The following is a 15,823-nucleotide window of genomic DNA, read 5'->3' on the forward strand; positions in this document are numbered from 1 at the left end:
GTGGATTTAAGTGATGGAATTGATGTAATCAGAAATGGTTTCTGTGGAGAACACCTTTTGTGTACTAGCAGAACAGCCATGTCTGTGCCCCAGTGAGCAATGGTGCTGGCTTTCTTCCACCTATGAGAGTTTTTCTCTCACAAACTTAATGAAAAGGTTGCCTGCATAAATACATTTTGACTCAGACAGTTAAAGAGGGGGGTGGTGGTTTTTCAGTCATTCCTGGACATCTGCACAGTAGAGTACTGTTGCCCGTTCACATGCTGGTGCTCATATTCAGTACACCTCAGGTCACAATCCTGGACAGCCACTTAAAAACAGCAGGCTGTTTCTCGATCCCATCAAATGGAGAGGACCACATATACACTCAGCTGTGGTGCCTGCAGGATCAGAGCTTCCACTGTCATTAGTTGATGCTTTCATTCATTTCCCACTTAGTCCCACAGCCTGAATGGAGGCCAAAGTGACAACTCATTCACACAACTTGTATATTTTGCATGAAGTTTTAAGTATGTTCACTGAAGCTGTGTAAAGAAGTTCCTGGAAGAAAAAAAACAAAACAAAACAAAACAAAACCACTTTTCAGCCATTGGCTTTCAGCCTCAAAGGTTTCATTGTCACCAACTGCATTTCAAAATGAGGAGTTAGGTCACCAGTCCCCAGTTTTCCTGTCAGTTCTTGGAGTAAGCATATAGAGGACAGCACGTGCTCAGCAACAGTTTCATTAAGCCACACCAGTGGAGAAAGGTTGGCCTAATCCTTACACCAATACTCTACAAAGAACTGCTTCTTTCAGGTCCCACCCCACCATCCTATTTTAACTGGCTTGAGAAATTCTACCAATTATACTGACTTCTGTGGTATCATCTATGGTTTCCTTGGGTGAAGGATGATAATTTCGTTACAGCTCTGGCCCTAGTTTGCCCTAGGGGGTGTATTTGTAAATGCTGGGCTGTGAAGCCTCATGGAGAAGCAAGATTACAATGGAATTTTAGATTGAAAACTAGGATTTCCTGCTGCCTACTGTCAGACTCTGAAGACTGTTGCTTGTTGATGCCTTGACAGCAGTGGCCAGATACGAGCAGAATTAGCAGACAGGACTATATTTAGTCCTTGTATCAGCAGTGGGATTGCAATTGCTAGTTTGCTTCCCACTGCAGAACTGTTTCAATCTTCACTTTCTGATGAAGTGTTGAAGTAGTTTGAGGTATTCAGTATTTTATACCTTGTTGTCAGCATGCAAAACAGATATGGAGCACTTTAGAAAGACCGGAAGCTACTTAACTTATAGAAAATGATACTTTTCTTCCTGTATGGAAGGACTCTGGTTGATGTCAGTCCAAATCTGTTCATCAGTTACTGCCTTGCTTGTAAGTAGAAAAAAAAAAAAAAAAGAAGATTTTACAGACACTCTCTTAGTTAAGGCATATCACTTCTGTGGTAAACTATCTGCCAGTTCATATTTGTTTAGGAGAATCTTTACGCAGTCGTTGATTTAAATGCAAACTGAACATCCAGCTAGACTGCTTGCCTACTAAAAGTCTTCAAGACTGTGACAATGTGGACCATAGAAAATTTCATACTTCAACTGACACTATTTGTAACCAGAAAGAAGGTTAGTGTGCCCAGACAAGGAGATCATCTGTAGAAGCCTGTTGTGTGAATGCACAGTTTTGTGAGTGGAGGATGCATTTCTGTAATCAGGCCTTATTGCTTTTCTACCTGCTGCTATCCACCTCAGCCGTACCACAGTGTGGTGTATGGCTGAGATCAGCAAACTAGAGACATGCCAAATTGTGTCAGTGGAAACCAGTGGGAGCCACACACTCCTGTCCAGTAGCTCTTGTGGCTCTTGGCTTACTCTCTGTTTACCTGCACACACTGGTGCATCCTGTCTCTTTCTGGGAGGCCTCGCTGCTCCCTCCATGCGGCAAACACAGTTTTCTAAAAACAGCTTCCTTATAAGACCTGAAATATTACCACAGTTCCTATTTGGACTGCAAGTTGCCAAGGTCCTGAAAAGTTCTGAGCAACATCTGATATTGAATATATAGTACAATATCAAGGCTGCTGCTTGTTCCACATTGTGAAGTAATGATAGGAGTTATGACACTGTGAGCCTCTGAGAAAATCTATATAAAGAGATACTGTAGCTGACTGTAGTGACTAAATAGATCCTGCAGCCAGTGATAAGCAAGTTAATCCTTTTAGCAGCCACATCACAAACAACCTGAACATTACCTGTACCAGTGTCCACTTTAGGTAACTGTGTGCTACTTTTAAAGACTTCTTTTTAATGAACTGAATGACTGTAACAAGACCTGTTATAAATTCGAGATTCCTGTAAAGACATTTAAGTGACGGCTTGTATGACTCAATGTTTTCAATCTGTAGTGCAATTCACAGAATAGTAAATTGTCTTTGATCCGTTGCCATGCCTTATATTTATATTGCATATGCCATTGTCATGTCATTGGTAAAGAACAAACCAAGAAAAGTTCTGTCATTAAATGTTTGTGCAAAATATTTTAAGCGAGCATTAAAAAAGTTTTCCAACATACAAATAAATGTCCTAGTCAAATTTGCATCAGAAAGAAGCACCCCAGCAAGAACTTGCATGAAATTTTTCAGAAAGTTATTTCAATATTTAGAAAACAAAAGGCTGAGAAAGTATTTTTGATGAGCAAGTTGTTTAAGAGAGGGAAAAAATTATTCACTTGGCATAATTATTTATTGTCTTAAATCGTTATGGGAGATTCCAGCTTTGATTAAACTGATTATCTGATCATGCATTACGATCAGTCATGATATTTCCAGGAAGCAACAAATGCAGCCTGGCGGTGCCACACCAAAGGCTGCTTTTTGTTACATCTCATTTTCTGAGTAGCTCGTATATTTGTTGCCAAATATATGGGTAAGGCACAGCTTCGAAGAATGCTCTTTACACAATTCTTTACTTATCACTGTTCCTCACTGTCTGGGGATGGGTTTGTTGAAGGTCCTCTGAGACAACAATATGACTTTCCGAAGCACAAATGCCATCCGATCACAAAGCACAGTAGACATCTTTTATGACCCATCCCTGGAGGCATTCAAGGCCAGGCTGGGTGTGGCTCTGGACAGTCTGGTCTAGTGGTTGACAACTCTGCCCATGGCAGGGGGTTGAAACTAGATGATCTTTAAGGTCCTTTTCAACCCAGGCCATTCTATGATTCTATTATCTTTGCTTTGTGGTGTTATGAAATAAGCTGGTAAAGTACCCATATTGCCAATCAGCCCAGGGTGGAGAAACCAGAGCATTGACAGGATGGAAATAGTTTCTTACCCAAGAAGAATTAACAGCATCACCCTCCAAACTCTGCAAAAGCACTGAATGCTCACTGAAGCTTGACGGGTGTCAGTGTTACAGTTGAGTTACACTTACAGTTGAGATAATAACATTTCCTCCCTTTAGAATTGTCCATGCCCTCTGCCATGCTCCTGGTGGTTACATGCACGCTAAGCTGTGGGTCTCCAAGTACCCAGGCATTACATTGCTCTCAGCACCAATGATTGTGAACATGCTCGTGTGCCAATTATGTGCATTGTCACAAGTTCAAAATATTCATTAAGAAAATAAAGATCCTTTTCTTTCTCCAGGAGCAAGGCTATACCGAAGGCATAAAGGTGTTAGTCTTGCTGCGTTGCCTCCAGCACAGCCCTCTAAAAACATTCAGTTCCCAGGGACTGGGAGAGCTCCTGTAGCCAAATGGTGTTGCAAAACCTCTCTCCAGCAGTACCCAAATGAGAGGAGATGTATCATTTGCTCATTTCAGCATCCTCAGGGAATGTTCTGGATCATGTTTGCTTGAGTGGTTGCCTTGGCCGATTCTGAAGTGTTTGTAGTGGAGACTAGGAACCAGGAGAGACTGTAAGCAGGGGGAGGTCACCAATGTAAGGTTACTGAATTGGCTGAAGACTTAGAGATAAGAATAAAACTCAGTCCTTTATATCTTTCATTAAGTGACTTAATTTCATCTGCTGTTTATTTTCAAGGAGATAAACTTTATCTTTTTGACTGATACCTTTTAGCTTTTAACATATTCATCTCTACATATCAAATATATTACATTTGATCAGTAGTATGAATCTATGTTGTTATATCTTGTTGGGGCAGCAGTTTGCCTACTAAAACCTGCCCGATTATTTCAGCAGATCTGCACTGATATCGTGATTAAGTTTAGGATCTTAAGTACAAATGATCAGCAGGCATCACTATGTTTAAAACGGATGCCACCAATGAAATACTGTTCTGAGACATCCAGCTCATCCCACCACAACCTTATGTACCTCTGCAGAAATCCTATGGACAAAAAGGGCTTTGCTTATACCAGTTGCATATTGTGCAGTGTAACATGAGAGATAGACGTTGTGCTGTAATTGCTGCTTCTGGAGCATGGTGTGCTTACACCACTGTTATTCAAGGTATGCAGTCAGCTTCTACCTTTCTCTTGCATATTTCACAGAACATTATCTGGGTTACTGGACACGGCACAATCAGCAATGTGAGATAAATTCCAGCAACATTCAAGTGTCACCACTGCCCTTCCAGAATTTCCCAGCTACTGAGCTTCACACACACATACATAAACAAAACAAAACAAAAAACAGGAAACTTGACAAGACCAGGCAGATAAATCAGACCAGGCAAATAAATAGTTAGGAATGTCCAGAAACGGAGAGGATAAACAGGTTTTTTACCACTGTCATTTTGTAGTTTAGATAGCAAGACCTAGCATTTCCCCTCCTTGAAGAAGTGAGAAGGGTACAGAGCAAAGCATTAGCTATATCAACTGGGACTGCTGCATTCCCAGACTGCTCCAGGGAGACCTAACTGCAGCCTTCCAAACACAGAATCATAGAATCATAGAATGTCTTGGGCTGGAAGGGACCCCAAGGACCGTTGCATTCCAACTCTCCTGCCACAGGCATGGTTGCCAGCTGCTAGATCAAGTACTAGATCAGATTGCAGAGGGCCCCAACCAACCTGGCCTTAAACACCTCCAGAGACAGGGCATTCACAGCCTCTCTGGGCAACCTCTTCCAGCACCTCACCACTCCCTTAGTAAAAAAATTCCCCCTCCCACAGTACTTGAAGGGAGCTTACAAGCAGGAGAGGGACTGACTTTTTACACATTCTGATAGTAATAGGACAAGGAAGGAATGGCTTTAAACTAAACGAGGAGAAATTTAAGTTAGGTGTTAGGAGGAAAATTTTCACTCAGGGCAGTGAGGCACTGGCACAGGCTGCTCAGAAAAGCTGTAGCTGGCCCATCCCTTGAGGTGTTCCAAGCCAGGCTGGATGGGGCCCCGGGCAGCCTGGGCTGCAGGGTGGCAGCCCTGCCCACGGCAGGGGGTTGGGACTGGATAATCTTTGAGGTCCCTTTCAAACCAAGCTATTCTATGATTCTGTGTTCTATGATTTTATGATTAATTCCCTTCCCATTTTCTCAAGGGGTTGTCAAATTCCAGGTTGCAGGTGAGTAGCAGAAAACCCTTCCAGGCTCCCATGTTTATGCTTACAGAGGCAAGGGAGAAACCCAGATCCTTGTCAGCTTTCAGCTCTAGGCATCCACATTATTACTAGCACAAACAAGCATTTAGAGCTGATTTTTAAAATGCAGAAAATATCTTTCTGGAGTGCACTTATGCCTTCTTAGTACACCTGATGGCTTTGGCTCTTCAATGGGCTTCTAACAACCATTGTATAAGTGCTACATAGAAATGAGGGAAGAAACTCACACGTGCACAGGCACACACACATGCACACAAAAAGAAGGAATAAATCCCTTTGTGTCAGTAAAAGAGGCAGCTCTGGCTGATGTAAATATTTTTATTCAGCTGGGAAAGGGATAGATAGCTATGCAAATAAGATTATAAGTTTATAATGCCAGCTGCTTCACTCCTGCCTATCATGATTAAAGGTAACCCGAGACTCTCTGTGATATCAGCTAATCAGAAAACAAAAAGGCCTTTCACACAAAAACCATGATATCACGCTCAACTCCACACACTACTGTTCAGGGAAGACATCCTGAACCCTTTCCAGGATCCTGCTTCATCCCTTGGCACAAAGAGGCAACAATGAATGAGCAGCCAGCATCCCCACCTCAGCCTCCATGTTCATCCGTGTTGAAGGCTTCCATCCCAAACCCCTCTCAGCGACTCAAATCACATCACCCAAAAGTTTTGTTCTTAAAGGATCTCTCTCTTGTCCCTTCTGCTCACTCAGACAGGGAGATGGAAATGTGGTCATTGTGAAAAATGATTGAGTGGAGAATATGAAGTAGCAGGAAGCTGAAAGCTGAAGGCAGACATATTAGAACTGGAAATGAGGCTCAAGTTTTGTAGGAATAACCAAAATCTGGGGAGGAAATTAAATGTCACAGAATCTGTAGCGTAACATTTTCAAGATGAAGACTGGATTTCTTTCAGTTAGCAGTAACCTATCCAGTGTTAAGGGCTTGGAAGCTGAGAGGTAACTCTAAGAGGAATCCTCAGGATGAATTTTAATGGCTTCTTGCAAACAGCTTAGTCTCAGTCCCTTGTGGTATGAAGTTTCACGCATAACCTTTTCTTTAACAAATCTCAAGGAGCTGGTCCTATCTGCCAGCCAAAATAAAAAGTGTCAAGGTAAACACAGGAAGAGCAAAACTTTTCTGATGACTGAATTCTCTCACCTCTCACTACCAATTTATCACAAATAATTCAAATCAGTATGCCTTTATTTGCTCTGTGGAATGTTTTTAACCCATAAGTCTGCATACAAAAACCCAATAACAAAATCGGTGTACAGATTTCCACATAAGTAAACAAGAAAAGGACAAAACAGGGTTGCTTTTGAGTTGGCTACAAAGAAAGGTCACTGACAATGCTAAGGAAGATAACCTGTGAATGTGTTTGAATTACATACAGCGATGTTTTATTTAAGAACGGTGGGGAATTAACATGCAACAAGGATATTCACACCCTCACCCAACTGTGTTGCCAATGAGTGGTAGATTTTGGAAAGCAGGAGGGAAATAATGACTAGACAAGGGCTGTGCACTCAAGCAAAGATGTTACAACATCACGGAAATTGTGACCGTGCTCTAATCTGGGACTCAGGAGAGACAGGTTCTGGTTTGCTATTACACTCTTAACCGAACTTGGTGAGCTTTGCTGCAATTCAGTGTTTGTGCCTCCAGAACTGGAGATAATCATTTTTACCTCATTTTAAAATGCACTGTACCACCTGACAGGAATTTCATGTAAGTATGCGGTTAAGGCACAGCCTAAAATCTGTCATCACTCCAATGAACTGACAACTCTAACTACAGACATATGAAATTCTACACAGAATTCTTCCAGTTTTAAGGCATTGTTTCTGTTAACATAATTTTATTCCTATAATACTTTCAGTTTCCTTCTTTTAAAAACGGTGGTAAATATTTATAAATAATGTGACAAGGTATCAGAACTGACAAACAAGTGAAAATTAAATCTAGGAAGATGTCGAGTAGCTGAGTACTATTGCTTGAATTAAGGCACAGATGGGATGCTTTGCCAGCAGTATTTCTCCACTGTATACATTGGAGGGATAAAAAAAGAAATAATATAAAAGAAAGGAAAAAAAAGTGACAAGACTTCATAAAGTGGTATTATCTAGCAAGATCTGTAATGAAATCTGGCAGTTAAAGTGCCCTGTGGAGTAGCTTAAAATTCTTCTCCAAAGCTGCCCTTCTGCCTTAACTCCTTGAATAATTATATATATTTTTAAAAGTATGTATTATTTTACCATTCACTGGCACATATGCTGCTCTAGGTGTGAACTGCAAGTCAGAGTGTCTAATGTGTAAGCAACCTGTGATGCACATTCTTATAATTGCATGCTTTGAAATGCTTCAATTCAAAAAATTAACTCAGAGGAGAGATGGTCTTCCTGGCACTATTCCAGGGCAGATAAAATGAATTACAGGTTGCCCAGGGAGGTTGTGGATGCCCCATCCCTGGAGGCATTCAAGGCCAGGCTGGATGTGGCTGTGGGCAGCCTGGTCTGGTGGTTGGCGACCCTGCACATAGCAGGGGGGTTGAAACTCAATGATCATTGTGGTCCTTTTCAACCCAGGCCATTCTATGATTCTAAGAAAAAAAGAAATAGCAGAAACCTTTTAAAACTCAGCACACTTTTACCTTATGGGAGGGATACTGCCAGTGCAGGACAAGGCATAGCCAAGGTGTGCGAATTAGTGTCTCAGGTCCCACAGGTAAACATACAGGCAGCAGGGGCAAATAAAGTGAAGGCAGTTGAGACTGAAGAAATAAAATGCCTTTCTAACATGAATCAGAAAACAATATGGAATGAGCAGTTATTTAAAAGCATTGCACAGAGAGATTCCCTAGCTACATAAAGTCAGTAGTATCAAGCACTGAGCCACCAGGCCTACAGGAGGAAGATTTTGAGATACTACATTTTTTCATGGTTGGACAATGTCGAGCAAAAAGCATGTCAGAAAACATCTGAAGAAGTCGGCTATCATTCTGTTGCAACAAGTATCAAATTATATTTTAAAAACTGATAAAGACACTTCAGATCATGGGATTCCGTATTACACCTTCTAAAAACAAAATCATAAAGAGTCAAGAGACCTACACCAAGGACAGCTGCCAGAGACCTGAAGATCTACTAGGCAGCAGGCTGCAGCCTCCTTTCTGTGCTGTGGTAGCACAAGACCCCTCTCACTGTCTGTCTCTTTCTAACATGTTGTATCATTACTCTTCTGACAGGATTAACCAAATTTGCAGTGTGGGTGGCTTCTATTAGCAGCAGAAATAATAGATATTCTATGTTTGTCTGATGCTCACATTTGCATGTAAAAAATACAGAGATTTGTTTATGTCATCTCAAGAGCCTGTTCATTTGCTCCCAGCTCCAAACCTGGTCCCAGGCCAGCCTCTATGGAGCACCATTTTCAAGTTTTACATCATCTACCACTGGCTTTTGGCTCCTTTTTTGGCCTTATTCTTCTCTTCAGGACGATGCACAGACCTTTATAAAATCAAAATTACATCTGTACCTACAGGTTGGGTACATCAGCTTTGGCCCATTTGGGGCTGGATGTTCCAGTTTTTTGCATGATTTTCTTTCATAATTATACCACTCCCATCCTCATAAGCATGATGACCACTATCCTAGCTTAAGTCTCATATCAGGGATGTCAACTATTATAAATTTTGTTAATACAGATTAACATGGAGTAGAAAAGACAAGGGACAGAGAGAATAGCCAGCAGTTTATTATAAATTATTTCTTTCCTATGTTGTTTTATCCAGCAATATTTGCTCAGACTATGCTCTTGTTTTTCAATACAAGGAACTCATTGCAACTTGAGAACTCAAACCATCTCACTACACATATGTATTTTGACTCCTAAAATTCACAATATTTATAAATCTGTATTTACAAGTGCAACACAAGTGAAGATTTTCTCAGTATTAAAGTAGCCACAGAAATTGAAAAATGTATGTATTATACAGGACTCTGTACAATCTCTTCCATCATTTAAGAGCACAGGGACAAACATTTCTATCCAACATATAGGCTCAATTAGAATAAATTTTCTTACAAGAAACTGACATAAAACACCCAATCTTGCGGGTTTTTTATGCTTCTTGATAAACCCATTTGCAGTCCCCACATTATGTTGTAAACAGATCTAGTATTCATGTCAATTACCAAATCATAGAGGCATAGAATCATTGAACAGCTTGGGTTGGAAGAAATGAATATCTCTGCTCTGAGATTTATGAAAAGTATAGCTTACCAGTTAGTAACAGTTTTTCAAAGAATATACACTAAATAAAAGACAGACTTTGAACCTCAGCTCTCTAGTAATATCATGGTATTCATGTTCCTGAAGTGTTTTTATCTGAATCTCAGTTTTTAGGCAACCATTCATACTATATATATATATACGTGTGTATGTATATATATATATTTATAATGTATATAAATAATTGTATTATTATATACAATACAATAATAAATATTGTATATGTAATATATATGTGTGTATATATTTATTTATTATTACAATTTTTATTATTGTAATTACAATATTTATTACTGTATTGTATACATATATATGTATACATAAAAATATATATTTTTTAATGAAAAATATATATATATATATTTTCTCAAGCCCAGGTGTGCACTTGGGCACCAAATTTTCATTCAATCTGAAGAAGAGACTTGGTCTTTTAGGAGCTGAGTATTGCAGCAGTAGTATGAGAGGGGAACAAAGGTGCTATAGTTAGAGATCGGGATAGCACCAGCACGTCTGACTAATGTCGTATACTCAAGTCTTTCTCCACATATAACATACCTCACATGCATGAGAATATACTCTTTATGTCTCAACTTGCAATCAGGAGCACAGTGGAACTGCACAAAGGAAAAGCAGGTAATGAATGCTGCTACGTAGCACTGTCACTGATGCTGAAGCAATAGTGTCAGCCTGAACAAGAATCACTCTCTGTCAGGTTGATATGGAAAATAAAAATAGAGGTAAAACCAACCTCTCCCCCCGGCTCCCAGTAAATAAATAAATAAATAAATAAATAAAGTCTGCAAACTCCAAACTCCAAATATCCCAGTGCCCCAAGGGAGCAGATACTTGTTTTCCTGATACTGCGGGGAAATTTGTTCATTTCAGTAATTCAAAGGAGATCTAATTGCTTTTACTCGTGAAGTTTGCCAACGCGGATTGGTACTTCGTTATTTTGCTTTCTTTTTAAATGTAAGATGTGGATTTGAAATAAACAATCTCTTTCTCCACCAGATGAATATCTTGATGGTTCTCAGGAATGTCAGCTGTGTGAAGCATCCTGTGAGAAGTGCACTGGACCTGAGGTGGATGACTGCATCAGCTGCCCGAGAACAAGGTATGTGTCACCTAACTGCACGCAACACAAAGAGCTCACATCAGCATTATCCTGCGGAGTCAAATGAAAAAATAGCTGATGATCATGCTAAACAAGTAGGGCTAGAAGCTGAGAAGACAAGTATTATGTAAACAAGACAGCTGGCTACACAGGCGTTCCTTGTTTAACCAGATTATTCCCACTGTCACAGAAAACATTATTTTAACATGAAACAGTCTTCTTTTAATTGCCATCCATTCAAAACTGTAGCTGTTGGAATCACAAGAATGACAAATTCAAATAGCAAAAGTCTGGGGAATCTGCAGTTTGACCTACTGAATTGGCACAAGGAGTGAATACGGGCACTGAAGCTATCAATCAATCAATCTAGGAGATGCTCATAGCACCCAAGCATATGCCCCTGACACTTACTTTTATAGCTTCTCATGAGGAGTGAGTAGATCTAGAGCAAAGCTTTTCCACAGGAGATCTCTGAAGAACAGGAGCCTACTGTTTTCAAACTCATCTTCTGCCAATAGCTCTGTTCTCACATCAGTGACTCTGGTTCCCTTGAACTGTAGTCAGCTGATATTGAATTGGCAAGAAATCAGAATCTGGCCCTGTAAGGCACAGGAAAACAATCCTCAGCAATGCTACAATTTACAGTGCAAATGTCTATGCTAAGGCCATACCGTAAAGGACCAGTGGAGTCCAAAAAAACTGATCACTGAGGAAACAGTGTGGATTCAATTCGTATCAATTCAGACATGGAATTAGAATAGGATTTGGGGCAGAACTTCGGACTGAGGACTGGATTTTTCCAAATGCATTAAATTAGATTGTCTTTGTTGTCTTGCAATTCCTGCTATGTCATTTGTGAGTTTTACAGAGATATCTGTAAAACGAAGAAGGTGCAGAACAAACTAGTTAGAATGCCATTAGGTAAAGATGTTGGAGCCAAAAAAAAAAAGTCTCTGTGGGCCTTTTGGAAGGACACTGCCGTCTCCTCTGTAACAAATCCTCCATCAGATTCCAGTTTTTTTACTTAAGGTTTTCAAGGGTTCTCTGTGTTCCTTCTGCTCAGTACCAAAAGCTGTTAGAAGTTGTTGTATTGGACAGACACTATTAAAAGAAAGGACAATGATGGGAAATCATTATGGGATGAAACCAGAAACTAAAGAATAGATCCTTCCAATGAACATTATTTGTTAGGTACTTGAAATAGATCAGTTGAACTGAAACAGGACTATAAATCTTGTAGCTCCTTACAGTCTTAAATAGTGCCTATTGAAGACAGTAATGAGAGGCCATTAGATAATATAGACCAAATCCAACAATCCTGGAACACCTGTCCTCCTCGAAAAGGATGAAAAGATTTTGGATGGGGGGTAATTACTGAAAATTCAGCTGGAGTTATCACATTATTTCATATCAAAAATCACTGTGAGATCATTTTCTTGTCTGAAAATTCATAATGCTATTACCTCTTCTCAAAAATTATACAGTAGCTCTATTACATCTTTTATCCAGACAAAGAGTTATCTTCATAAAATTCCTCCTCTTCCTGCTTATTTGTTTCAGTTACAAAGGTTAGTGACAAGGTCTCACCTTTTGGTGATAGTAGTATGACAGCAGTACTTACAAGTCATAGAATCATAGAATCATCTGAGTTGGAAAGGATCTTTAAAGGTCATCTGGTTCAACTCCCTTACAATGAACAGGGACACCAACAGCTAGATCAGGGTGCTCAGAGCATTGTCCAGCCTAACCTTGAATATCTGCAGGACATCTCTGAGCCCCATCCTGGAAGGACATGCCACCTCTGCTACACACCCCGGTGCCCTACTTTCTCCATAGGAGTGTGTATTAGCTTTTTGAGAACACAGCCAAACTGCAGTCAAACTAAGATTTTGGAGGGAATCAGCAGGTCCAAAGCAGATCTAACCTGAAGGATCTAACTCTAGGCACAAACCCTTGCAGGTGGTGGGAGTATCAGTGACCGGGGCTGCATCCAGAACAGGCAACAGACCCAACCACAGCACAGGCAGCCTGGTGTGTGGTGAAAATTGTAGAATCATAGAATAACTTGGGTTGGAAGGGACCTTGTTCCAACCCCTCTGCCATGGGCAGGGTTGCCAGCTAGATCAAGCATTAGACCAGACTACCCAGATCCCCATCCAACCTGGTCTTGAACACTGCCTGGGATGGGGCATACACAGGTTCTCTTGTCAGCCTGTTCCAGCACCTCACCACTCTCTCAAGTGAGAAATTTCCCTGAGATATCTAATCTAAATCTCCCCTTTTTAATTTAAAACCATCCCCTACCATGTCCTATCACTATACACCTGTGTAAAAAGCAAGTTTCCCTCCTGTTTATAGAAGCACAAGCCACAGAGGACGGTTTGCAAACAATCCTCCGCTCGCTCCCCAAGCACCCAGGACTCAAGGTCCTAAGTGCCACCATTAGGACACATGATCAAGATGACATAGCCCAGCTACCTCCTGTGCTTCTGTCATGGTGCCCCATCTGCACAGAAACCAAGCAGTGTGGAATGCAAACTACTTCAAGTCCTGGATATCCATCTTCAACAATGCAAATAGACCTCTATGTACTACAGTCTGTGCAGGACTTTCTTTCCACCAGACTCCAGAGCAGAGAGATATCTTTGCGGAATTTTCCATTCATCCATAAGAACTTCTCCGTTTCCCTGCAGCAGCCTGCCTTCTGCCTCACAAGTCTGTTTTATCTGTTCTGTAGTTCTCTCAGATACTGATAAGTTGCATGCTTTTTAGGAATGCTGTATGCAGGATGAGATATTCTTCCAAATTCACATTTCATAAGCCTAGACATTTCCAGTCATGGTAAATCCAAAACAATTTTAAAAATGATTTGACAGTATTGGTTTTCAATTTGCAGATGTTTTTCTCCTCTTCTTCCAGACTGTCTGACATTGACCATAGCAATTCAAATCCACGAAGGCATATTACAAACATTTTCAGTGCCACTGGCTAGCTCCTATGAAGCATGTAACATCTTCATGCTGTGGAGAGTTCCCAAAAGTGTACAGAAAGACAGATGGGCTCATTACCTTTTCTGAGATCTTGAACTGTTCTCAGTTTCTCCGGAAATGTCCCAAGCCCTCAAAAGCAAACGAATCAAGGGCAAAAACAGTTGAGAGTGGGAAGAGTCTCTTCTCTCTAATTTTTTTAATTCTGAAAGTACTTTCAAATTCTAGCCAACTTGCTTTATGGTCTTTTAATAGTCATATCTGCATTGATGTTTTTTTCCTTTTCACTCAAATGAAATAAAACCAATAGAAACTGAGTAGTGTTAAAAGTGGACTAGAAATTTTTATCACAAAAAGAATACTGCAGCAGATATTTTGTTATGCAGCAGGACATTTAGCAGCAAAACCACTAAATATCTGCAGACATGAAAGTCTAAAATGACATCTCCTAAATGACAGGTTTCAGGTAGGTGTTTGATTTCATATACAAAGTCAATGTACTGAAGCCACAGCTCTGTCCACAACAAGCCTTCAAAGCAAAGTTAATAGGAAATGTCAATAGATAGACCATTCCTTCACAGAGAGAGACCTAGTTAGTCTTATTTTTCTTGTAACAGATGTAAGTGGCCACATCAGAGATTGTGGTAGAATTACATTTAGGACTAAGACCAAAGGGTAATTTTTCTAGGAAAATATTCCAATTCATCTCTGAAGTCCAAACTTGATTGACCTTTTCCTCAGCAAATACCATGAATAGAGTTGGGAAAATGAAGGAGTGAAGTGCAAAGACACCCGTAATAGAATAAAGGAAGAATATCTTGTTTTTCTTGTAAGTTTGTTTTAAATGCAGAGAAAAAGTCATAGCTGAATTTTAATTATGTCTTTCTGTTCCTCAAAAGATTCTTTGACAGTGGTCGTTGTGTTATGCAATGCCCCAGGGGAAAATTTGAATTCAAAAAGCAATGTCATCTGTGCCATCACACCTGCCGGGACTGCAGTGGAAGTGAACCTAACAAATGCACTGCTTGTGGAACAGGTGAGAAAGATTTCTTGCACTCTTCTCCCTTTGCTTGGCATCCATGTTCCCTTTTCCCTCTGCTGTCAGAGCCAGTTGTTAAAGCCAATGAAATAAGCATTTCTTTTGCTACTGATCTGCAACATTATCATGTTTTAATACTGTTGGGTTTTGGAGCTCAACAGTTTGTTTGTTTGTTTGTTTTAAAGAATGTAAGAAAACACATTTTTGCATGGTCCTTACATCCTCATTCCCCTCTGTATGTTTTGAATGGGATCCATGGTAATAGAAGTAAACACAATAACAACTAAAATAAGGACAGAAACTCTACATAAGCTGCTTCTAGAAAATGAGGAAATATACCTGCCTCTCCCAGCCTCTACAAAGCATGTGCTTCACTGAAATAGGGCAAACTTGTTGTACACGCATTGCAGAGAGACAAGGTACTTTCCAAAACGTGTTTGGGGAAGGCTAGGAAGCAATCGTGGTGATTTCTACCACTGTGTCTCTACAGCTAGGGAAATAGGGCCTGGAAAGAAAAGATTACCGCTGACACACACAGCAATTTGTCTTTCTGTCAGAGTTTTACAAAGCTTAAGTTGAGACAGAAGGTAATGTAATTAACTGTGTGGTTGCTCTAAAAAGCAACTCTTCTCTCTGTGAAGATTCAGTATTGTCTACAGTATAAAAATGATTATTCCTTGTCACCTCTCTAATGTCTGATGGGTAAAGGACTTGAGGCTATATGCAAATAGCATGAAACTCTTTGAGATGAGCATCTGGAACTTAGCCTTCAATTCATTTAGGAAAAAGGAGTTTTTAGTTTCAGGATGACTTGGGAATTCACCGCCTTTTT

At 40.2% G+C, this 15,823-nt stretch overlaps 1 protein-coding gene across 1 annotated transcript in view; it reads left to right on the plus strand.

Moving 5' to 3' along the window:
• PCSK5 (proprotein convertase subtilisin/kexin type 5) overlaps positions 1 to 15,823 on the plus strand; it is a 262,061-nt gene that overhangs the window by 197,624 nt on the left and 48,614 nt on the right. Inside the window, exons 21-22 of the mRNA XM_015280354.4 lie at positions 10,863 to 10,965; positions 14,852 to 14,988. Coding sequence (XP_015135840.2) covers positions 10,863 to 10,965; positions 14,852 to 14,988 — 240 coding nt within the window. The remainder of the gene's footprint in view (positions 1 to 10,862; positions 10,966 to 14,851; positions 14,989 to 15,823) is intronic.

This window comes from Gallus gallus, chromosome Z, assembly GCF_016699485.2.
Source record: "Gallus gallus isolate bGalGal1 chromosome Z, bGalGal1.mat.broiler.GRCg7b, whole genome shotgun sequence".
In the NCBI taxonomy this organism is placed as follows: domain Eukaryota; kingdom Metazoa; phylum Chordata; class Aves; order Galliformes; family Phasianidae; genus Gallus; species Gallus gallus.